The 10,252-nt window shown below is 42.0% G+C and overlaps 3 protein-coding genes across 3 annotated transcripts in view; 1 reads left to right on the top strand and 2 right to left on the bottom strand.

The window, feature by feature from the left end:
- LOC103586557 (histone H2A type 1) overlaps positions 1-10,252 on the bottom strand; it is a 19,994-nt gene that overhangs the window by 7,415 nt on the left and 2,327 nt on the right. The window lies entirely within an intron of this gene.
- Positions 1-10,252, bottom strand: part of LOC103586556 (histone H3.1-like) — an 18,337-nt gene that overhangs the window by 7,264 nt on the left and 821 nt on the right. The window contains exon 2 of the mRNA XM_008567852.1: positions 3,897-4,241. Coding sequence (XP_008566074.1) covers positions 3,911-4,241 — 331 coding nt within the window. The 3' untranslated portion in view covers positions 3,897-3,910. The remainder of the gene's footprint in view (positions 1-3,896; positions 4,242-10,252) is intronic.
- Positions 9,320-9,845, top strand: LOC103586555 (histone H1.4-like). Its single transcript, XM_008567851.1, has one exon. The coding sequence runs from the start codon at positions 9,346-9,348 to the stop codon at positions 9,793-9,795; it is 450 nt and encodes a 149-aa protein (XP_008566073.1). The 5' UTR covers positions 9,320-9,345; the 3' UTR covers positions 9,796-9,845.

Here is a 10,252-nt window from a genome sequence, read left to right as displayed (position 1 = left end):
GGGATCTCAACCCTTGGCTTGGTGTTGTTAGCACCACGCTCAGCCAGTGAGCAAACCGGCCGTCCCTATATAGGATCCGAACCATGGCCTTGGTGTTATCAGCACCACACTCTCCCGAGTGAGCCATGGGCCGGCCCCAACTTTTAATAAAAACATTTTTTATTTTGTTTCTATTGAAAAAGAAAGGTCGGGCCGGCCCCGTGGCGCACTCAGGAGAGTGTGGCGCTGGGAGCACAGCAGTGCTCCCGCCGCGCGGGTTCGGATCCTATATAGGGATGGCCACTGAGCGCAGTGCGGCCGGTCACAATAAAGACAAAAAAAAAAGAAAAAAAGAAAAAGAAAGGCCAAAACATTCCAAGGCACTCATGCCGTGACAAAAACATCTAGTCATGCATCAATAGTTCACCCCAAAGCCTGTGGCTTATGGCCAGGAAACTATACAATAGCAGCATGTTTGGCTTTGAAGAGCATCAGACTTTTAGTTTGAACCACAATTCTTGGGCCGGCCCGTGGCTCACTCGGTAGAGTGCAGTGCTAATAACACCAAGGCCCCAGGTTCGGATCCCACAGAGGGATGGCCGGTTCGCTCACTGGCTGAGCGTGGTGCTGACAACACCAAGTCAAGGGTTAAGATCCCCTTACCGGTCATCTTTAAAAAAAAAAAAAAAAAAAAACACCTTTAGTACTGACAATATCTTTTAAATAAACCAGTTAATTTTGATGTATTTTAACATGTCTTTTGAGAAACTCCAGGGAATTTCCCAAAGCCATACTAAGCCAAAAGGTTAGGCTGTTTAATTCTGTGAAGCCTTGTCAAGCAACCAAAGGTGAACAAACAAAAAACCCAACAGAGCTGTGCCAGACACGGGACCCCCTGGTAGCCTGCAGAACAAGGGGTATCACTCAGGCTCCCATGCCGTTCCCTATAGCAGGACGGCTCATGGCAATTGGTCAAAATGCTTAACAAATATTTAATTTTATTCACCCCCAAATATATAAAATAGGGATTATTATTATCTATAGGTAAGGCATCAGGCACAGAGAGGTTAAATAACTTGAACAAAGACAAATCATACGTAAGCATCCCTCGGTACAAGGTTTCCAAAAAACCTCAGCAGGGAAATTGAATGGCTGGGCTGTGGCTCACTTGGGAGAGTGTGGTGCTGATAACACCAAGGCCACGGGTTCGGATCCCTATATAAGGATGGCCAGATGGCTGACTTGGGAGAGCATGATGCTGACAACACCAAAGTCAAGAGTTAAGATCCCCTTACCGTGGTCATCTTTAAAAAAAAAAAAAAAAAAAAAGAGGGGAATTAAAACATTCCTTTTTACCTTAATATATGATTTGCTTAATAACATAGCCTACTAAATATTTAGGCCTTATTAAATATATTTACTAAGATGGCCAATGGAAGACAAGTTTAAAGGGTCTCAAGATAAAATTCACAAACTTCTTCCTTAATCAGGCTGAAAATAAACTCCCCACTGTTTTTATTTACTCCTAAATCTTGTGAGATTCAGTCAGTTTGGGCCTTCAGGCCACTAAGAATTAAAATTTTTCAGAATGGGCTATCTTGTATTCTGAATTACAAAATGTTAAGACCTGATCTAACTTCTCAAGAATATATAGGTTTGTTGCACTCAGTGAATAAATGGTGATAAAATAAACTCACTCCTGTCCAGTGTGTTGGTTCTTCAGTATTATGTCTGCCCTTGACTCTCTATCCATAAAAGTGGATCTTTAGATCTCAGGCCCTGACATCATAGACCCCAGGTTATCGACAGGAATTCATCGAGCCCTGGGAATTCCTTGAGCCTCAAAGGGTGAATGATCCCCATGACATGTCTATGTCCATATGCATATTCTTCAACAGATTCTCAAAAGAGTTTTTGATCCATATATTGTTAAGAACTACTCTCCTAAGGGGAGATGGTATTTTGTATAACTACTTAAGACACATTGACAGTCTTACCACTGGTCTCTAACATATTAATGAGCCCCACTCTGTGTTCTGTCTATAATGGGACACGGTGGAGGAAATACCAAAGAAGGAGGTTCATTTGGCATTAGCTCTCTTTAAAAGAGTTTTTCAGGTCAATAGAAAGACAATTCCATACTGCTAAATAAATGAGAAAACAAGACCACATTTCATATTGTAAAGTTAAGCTGCTATAGCAAAGAGACTTAACGATAAATGAGCTTAAGGACAGTCATTTTTTTTTTTTTTTTTTAAAAGATGACCAGTGAGGGGACTTAACCCTTGATTTGGTGTTGTCAGCACCATGCTCTCCCATGTGAGCAACCGGCCATCCCTATATGGGATCTGAACCCATAGCCTTGGTGTTGTCAGCACCACACTCTCCCAAATGAGGCATGGGCCAACCCTTAAGGACAGCCATTTTCATCTCATGAAACAGATCCATTGTGATTAGTCCAGTTCTCTGGAGCTTATGATCAATTGGAAATCCTTGTTCCTTCCAAATCAATGTTCTGTCATCTCCTAGGACTTGATGTTCTCTGATTGCTCAAAACAAGATCAAGGGGCTGGCCAGTTGCTGCTGATAGCTGATAACACACCAAGGTCAAGGGTTCAGATCCCCATACCCGCCAGCGCAAAAAAAAAAAAAAAAAATCAACACCTTTATAACCGGTGGGAAGAGGAAAGAAGGCAACATAAAAAGTTTTAAAGCCTAGATCTGAGAGTGACTTTTGTAACTTCTCACGTTTGTTAGAATTGGCCACATGCTCACATCTGCTGTCAAAAAGGCCAGGAAATGTTGCCCCTGGATAGACTGCCACCTGTCCAGCTATGCCCTTATTATGATAAAATGAATAAATTTTATTGGGAAAATATCAGTCTACATCACAATAATCCCCCAAGATTCTTCACAGAATAAAACCCATTGTAAGGACACCAAAGTGACATACTGAGAGTCCTGAGAGACTACAGAAATCTTACAGTGGATAAGAGCAAGGAATGGACTAACCCACTTGAAGACTGTGCTTTTGTCTCACTTCCTGATATTTAGGGGAAACGGTGAGATTCAAGTCATGAAGACCTGGTTTCGAAAGGCCCATTCCAGCTCCTTTTGTCATATGTTGGCATGCAACCATAGTACACTCATTTGATTTAACCAAAATAAATTCGCAGTAAGTCTAAGATTATTCAACATAAAGAGCCAAAAAATAAGGACTCGGTGAACATAACTAAATATTCATAAGGGCCCCAGGTACATTATTAATAAAAGGTTCTTTTGTAGTCAAGAGAAACCACTGGAGAGCAGCTCAGAGAAGCAAAGAGCCAACAAGTTGGCCTGTCTCTCCATTCTGCTTTAAAACTCTTTGAGAGAATGCTATGTATTCCCCTTAACTGTTTGTCCCCAGTTTTACTGTCTCCCACATACTTCAAAGTTTACTACTGATTTTTATGTGCCAGCCTTCCCACTCCTGTTAAGTCCAGGAAAGCACGTTTTAGTATCTTCCGCTCGTATTAACAATGCCTCAGTAGACTAGACGCCACCTCAGGCTCTTTCCCCGCACTTTTTCCCGTAACACCAGCCTTTATCTCTTACTTCTGTGATGCATTGCGGACTTAACTGTGACCTTGCTTCACTGACCGTCACGCGGAATTTTAGCTGCAGTTGACTGTCCTAAAACGTCAGCCTGGTCATATAAGATGCATAGCATATACGGGCCGACCTGACCTTACAATTTCTGCAGTTAAAACTAGTAAACAGTAGTAAAACAACTAAACTTGAGAATCACATGTAGCTGTCTAGTACATATTCTTAACGTAGAGTTAAAAAGTGTTTTTAATACAGTGCCTCACTCTTTTAAGTGAAAGATTAAGTGGCCCTGAAAAGGGCCTTTGGTTTTGTGATAGAAAACATACTGGAAAACTAATACTCAGCCGCCAAACCCGTAGAGAGTGCGTCCCTGGCGCTTGAGCGCGTAGACCACGTCCATGGCGGTGACAGTCTTGCGCTTGGCGTGCTCCGTGTAGGTGACGGCGTCGCGGATCACGTTCTCCAGGAACACCTTGAGGACCCCGCGAGTCTCCTCGTAGATGAGGCCGGAGATGCGCTTGACGCCGCCGCGGCGGGCCAGGCGCCGGATGGCGGGCTTGGTGATGCCCTGGATGTTGTCGCGCAGGACCTTGCGGTGGCGCTTGGCGCCGCCTTTGCCTAGACCCTTTCCGCCTTTCCCCCGCCCAGACATTGCTACAACCGAGGTAAGTCTGCCAACACTGTAGCTCCGTCAGGCACACTGAGCGCCTTTATAATAACATGACGGACCTGTTTGAGAACCTCAACAGCAGGGGCGGGAACCACCGTCAATTCCCGCCCTTGTGCGTCAGAGATTGGAGGAGACCGGGAGGGGCCCAAGGCAACAGTGGAGCCTGGGGTTGGGATTTAAATAGGAGCTTCTCGTTAGGGATGGTTGTGCATGTGGGTACATATAACACTTGCAGCTATTGCGCAGCCCTGTAACACCAAGGTCATGGGTTTGGACCCCTGTAGTGGCCAGCCACCTGGGGAAAAAACAAAACAAAGCTACCAACTGGGACAAGGATTCATAGACTTTCCACGAAGAAGCCTGACACTTGTCCTCCAGATTTCCCAGAATATGAAATAATTAATCCACGCGGTTGTCCCTTATAAAACACTTTAAATATGGTTTTAAGCAAATTGTTTCTTTATTGTTTAACTTCCTAAAATTATCTTTTATTAATTGGATGTCTGGTTAAGCAGGGCTCTTCAGCATGCAGACGTGATAGTCCTACTGAGGGAACCAAAAATACATTAAGGTTACATTTTTAGAGGTCAATTCAGGTTAAAATCACTGAGGGCTGCCTTGAAAATTTATAAATATGTATATCCCAGAGCAATGAGAACCTTATCTGCTGTGAATTGAAAGTTTATGGTTTGATTATATCTTTAGTCATGGACAGTATAGCTAGCACTGTATCTGCCACCACATTCTGTTTCCCTAACCAGTTAGCATCACAGCATCCAACCAAGCTATGGAGACAGCCTGCTGTACACCCCAGCTGTGTGACCTTGGGCAAGCTATACTCAGTTCCTTAGTTTTAAATATATAAGAAATTCTAACTCATAGAGTATGTTTCTTAGGTTTAAAATAGATAATCCATGCAAAGTGCTTAGAGTAATATCTAGATTGCAAATGAGCAATCACTAAATATTAATTATTATGGTATGGTATAGTATTGTGGCTTTCAACTCCTCCCTTCAAGATTTACTCCTCTAAAGTGCTAAGTCTAAGAGAGTATCTGAATTTGCAAAAACCTAGATTTGAGAACTTGTAAAATAATAAATACTTAAATACAACTCCTCATTAGCCCCATGAGAGGAGTTCCAGGTGCTTTGGGTAGAATATTTGGCTTCTCTTCCATGATGTGTGTTGGAGCTCAGAAAACAATACACCAAATGATGGCCTCAGAAGCAGCCTGAGAGGCAAAGTTTTCCTCTGACCGTCTCCTGCCCTCCTGTCCCTGGCACCTCATTCTTCCCCAGGCTAGCCATAGAAATTAGAATTCTTCTTCCCCTAGACGAGTCACAGAAACCAGAACTCCTTTTCCCCAAAGTCATCCATAAAGCCTAAAAAGATTACTCTACCCACCCTTCCCCAATTTCTATATAACAGCTGGCCATGAAATAATTAAGACCCTCATTCCAGAGGGGTCCTACCCTATACCAGAGAGTAAGGAATGCTTCAGAGAGGCCAAAAAGAATCTGAACAGACAGGCCTTGCTGGGTTTCCCCACTCAGTCTATTAGCATTAGATCATTCCTTTCTTGTCCAATCACAGTTCTACACAGCTGTCCATTTTTCATTGAACCTAAGTATAAAAATGGATAGCTCGTCCTGGATCTTTGGGTCTTCAATCTGAAGGCTCCCATGTCATGTAAAACTATGATCAAATAAACAATGTATTATGTATGCTATTCTCTCGTTAACCTGTTTTGTTATAGGGGTGTCAGCTGTGACCCTTACGATGGGGAAAAAAGAGATCACTCCCTTTCGCCTCCACACCTGTGACGAGGACTAACTTCATCTCAGCTGTTACATGAGTTTATGGTACGTGAAAGCATATTGCAGAGTAAGGTTCATAACCTGAGATACAGAGACAGAATTCGGGGGATCTGAGAATAGGTATAGGAAAAAATTTCCATTTTCATTTTTGCTCATCTCCAATTGAACCTTAGCATTTCCTCCATTTATGAATTCAGGCAACAAACACAGTACAACTGTCAGGACATGTGCTATTATTCATATCACATTGCAAGATATCACTTAAACGTACACTCCTTCTAGACTGTAGTAAGTCTTAGTTACATGGGTAGATCTTGTTATTTAACGTATTAATAAAGAAGCATGTATGGTACTATTTAGCCAATTTAGATTTTTTATAGTTTCATAATCGTAATATAATTATTTCCTTTTGTAATTCTATGATATTATCTTTTCTTTTTTAGGCGGCTCGGCAGTACAGGGATCTAAACCTATGACCTCAGTGTTAGTAGCACCATGCTCTCTCAAGTGAGTGAACTGGCCAGCCCATTTATCCTAAGCATTTAAAAACATTCTGAGAAGGGGTCCATAAGCTTCATCAGATATACAAAAAAGTCCATTACAGAAAAATAGGTTAAGAATTACTCTTCTAGAGGTACCCAAGACTTGAAAAACTCTGGGTTTCATAAATATGCAAAGAGGAGCATTAAGAAATTCCATAAATGTTGAAATAAAAAAACATGTTAGTAACAGTAGTCTGATACAGATGTGTAAAGATAAATGGCAATGATTTTCTCCATTTATAAACGGTAAAGAGGTAAAATCACCTTCTCTATTCTTAGAGTTTTCTTGGAGAAATAGTAAGTCCAAGTTTTTACTCTACCCTTAGGAATAGAAACAAATCTTTCCACAGATTAAGCCCAGTTTCCAACTTTAACAATGTAGAGATATCCCCAAGGTCGAGGGCCAAATAACCTCTAGTCATGATTAAATGAACCTGTGGAATAAGCTTAGAAGTCTCTCACGAGATACACAGGACATTGGCACAAGGTGCTGTCCCATCTCCTAAGGAGATAAAAAAGTTATTGTTCTTTCTTCTGCTTTGCTGTATAAAATATCTGAGAGTTTGCCCTAATTTTGTATCACTTTTGTGCTACGTTATGTGTATGTAAATCTATTAATGTTTCTTCAATAATAAATTGTTCCTTCTCTCTCTTCTGTATTGGTACAGAATGGTCATTTGTTGCCAGAATAGTTTTATTTCTACAACAGGTGAGGGGGACTAAAAGCCCCATAGGTTTCACACTCCTTTATTTTACCTTAAATAGGAATACAGTTTCTAAGCATAAATTCTCTATCTAGATTAATATTAATTCTTCTTAGGAGAGGCATAATATAAGCCACTCAGTGCTCAATGGTAGAAATTAGAACAAGATACTTATTTCTTAATTGCTCTACATCTTCAGTGGTGTGTAAGGCCCCAACCAGTCAGGTGTGGCTCTCATTCAATTCAAAATAAGTAACAAGAGTCAAGCTTGTTGTTACTATATCAACAGTACTGCACAGGGTATACTGATGAAGAATACAAGCATTTAAGCAGTAGCCATGATGGCAGAATAAAGCAACAGAAGGATGTTCAGGACACTTTTGAGTTCTGTTCTGGTTTCACACAGACTCCCTATATGTGTCTGTGCAAGTTCTTTTATATAAATGTCTGTATGCAATAACTATAAGACCAATTCCATACTTTTAGTTGTTTTCAATCTACTACAAGACATAAAAGTTAACAAGTATGAAGATGACGTAAAACAGACTATAATGTCCATTAAAGAAATCAGTGTAGGAATTCAAAACAGAGAGATCTCATCCAGTTTGAATGATGGGGAGTGACATACATAAACATTTGAAAGTATGTCATTAGGTTAGTTTGAAGGATATTATCTCAGTCAGTTTTCTGTTGCTTATAACAGAATACTCGAAACTGGGTAACTTATAAAGAAACCAAATTTATTTCTTACAGATCTGAAGGCTAGGAAGTCCACTGAGGGGACACATCTGATGAGGGTCTTACTGGTAGGAAATTCCTACAGCGTCCTGAGGCTGTGCAGACTGTTACGAGATGAGGGGGCTGAGCAGACTAGCTCAGGTCTTTCTTCCTCTTCTTCTAAAGCCACCAGTCCCACCCTGGTGATAACGCATTAATTCATTCATGCAGGCAGAACCCTCATGACCCAATCACCTCTTACAGGCCCCAACTTTCAACACTGCCACGTGGGGGATTAAATTTCAACATGAGTTACACAGACGGCGAACGTTCAAACCACCAAGGTCTCTGGACCCAAAGGCTCCTGAACATTTTAACAACTGATTCCTCAACCCAAAATAAAATCAATAGAAATAAAATAATTTTTATTTTACTTTTTAGAAATAAAATAATTTTTATTTTATTTTTTAGAAATAAAATAATTTTTAAACCCATAAAGTCCAACTCTCTTTTATGTCTTTTTCTGTGTCTCCACTGACACCACCTATGGCAAATGGTTCCAACTACTATGGTCCCAACTATTATTTCGGGAGGATCATTGGTCATTGCATTTCCCATTTTCCTATAGAAATGCTGAACTCCTGATCCCCCCAGATTAACTAATCTTCCAAATAGTCACAATATGTAATTATAACACTTCTCCAGCCCCAAATAACAGATATTATCAGAAAGATCTGTTATCTTAAGTGTCCCTTAGTGGTATTATGGAGAAATGCAGAGAGCCTGTGTTTACTTCTCATATGAAACAGATTTTCTGGGTAAATTTCTATGAGAATCAACCAGTTATTGAACTTAAGAGAAGCCACAAATGTGTAGGATATTACCAGAGAGCAAACAACTGAAGACACCAAGACACAAGGGCAAGAGTTTATATTTTAAGAAAATCAAGAAATCGTCATTCTGACCTGTGAATCAGAAAGGCTGGGGCTTTTAACAAAGGCTGAGACCGACGTGTTTAAAAATACTGGAAAAACAACATACGAAGATCTCAAATCTTCAGCAGTCCCCCTTCATTGTAGAACGACATTGGCGCGATACCTTCTCAGGAAATTTTAATTATTTTTGTTTTCCAGAAATGTCACAAATACAACTCACGGACAGAGCTGAGAGTAGGTTGCAGCCAAGCTGGAAGACTGAGCTGGGAACCAATCAGAGCGCAGCATTTCCGTGTGCGTATAGCACGCACTCCCAGCTGGGCAGTTTTAACTAAGACTTTTTTAAAAACGTGTGTTTTTTTTTTTTCTTCGTGATATCCAGGTCTTCCCATGTTCGAAATCGCACCCGCCACGACCCCTGCTAGATCTCTCACGGAAAACACGTTCATAAAGAAAAAGGTCCGCAAGCCCGCAGGTGCTGCGAAGCACAAGGCATCCGAACCGCGGTGTGGGAGGCTCATCAGCAAAGCCCTAGGGACCTCCAAAGAGCGCAGCGGCGTGTCTCTCGCTGAGCTCAAGGAGCTGCTGCTGGCGACTACGACGTGGAGAACAAAAGAAAAGAGGCATCCGGCTGGGCCCTCAAAAAGCCTGGTGACCAACGGCACCCTAGTGCAGATGAAGCGTGGAGGAGCCTCGGGATCCTTCAAACTCAACAAGGCTGTGTCCGGGGAAGCCAAGCCTAAGGCCAAGAAGGCGGGCGCAGCCAAGGCCAAGACGGCTACCAGGACAGCCAAAAGGCCCAATAAAGCGACCAAGAAGCGTCACCCCGAAGAAGCGTAGTAAGACGTCAAAAACGAAAACCTTCGCGGCGGCTACTAGGTCGGAAAAAAATGCCGAAGAGCCCGAAAAATGTGAAAACAAATTAGGCTAACAAGGTGGCCCAGAACACATCTAAAAACAAAGCTCAACCACACTCAAGGTGACACCCCAAAATTAAAACTAGAGCACGTGATTAAAAGCCGCCTATTAATATTTTTAAAAAGCTTTCGAGGGGCCGGCCCGGTGGCGCACTGGGTAGTGCGCCGCTTGGGAAGCGCGGCGGCGCTCCCGTTCGAGGGTTCGGATCCCACATACAGACCGGCTCCCGCTCACTGGCTGAGCGAGGCGCGGGAAGCAACACCGAGGCTTGCGATCCCGTTGCCGGTCCCCGGTCCGGTACGGGGGCAACACTGAGGGTTGCGATCCGTTGCCGGACACGGAAAAAAAAAAAAAAAACAAAAAAAAAAAAAAAAAAAAA

Source organism: Galeopterus variegatus, unplaced genomic scaffold (genome assembly GCF_000696425.1).
Source record: "Galeopterus variegatus unplaced genomic scaffold, G_variegatus-3.0.2 Scaffold351, whole genome shotgun sequence".
In the NCBI taxonomy this organism is placed as follows: domain Eukaryota; kingdom Metazoa; phylum Chordata; class Mammalia; order Dermoptera; family Cynocephalidae; genus Galeopterus; species Galeopterus variegatus.
This window is presented reverse-complemented; position numbering and strand designations above follow the sequence as displayed.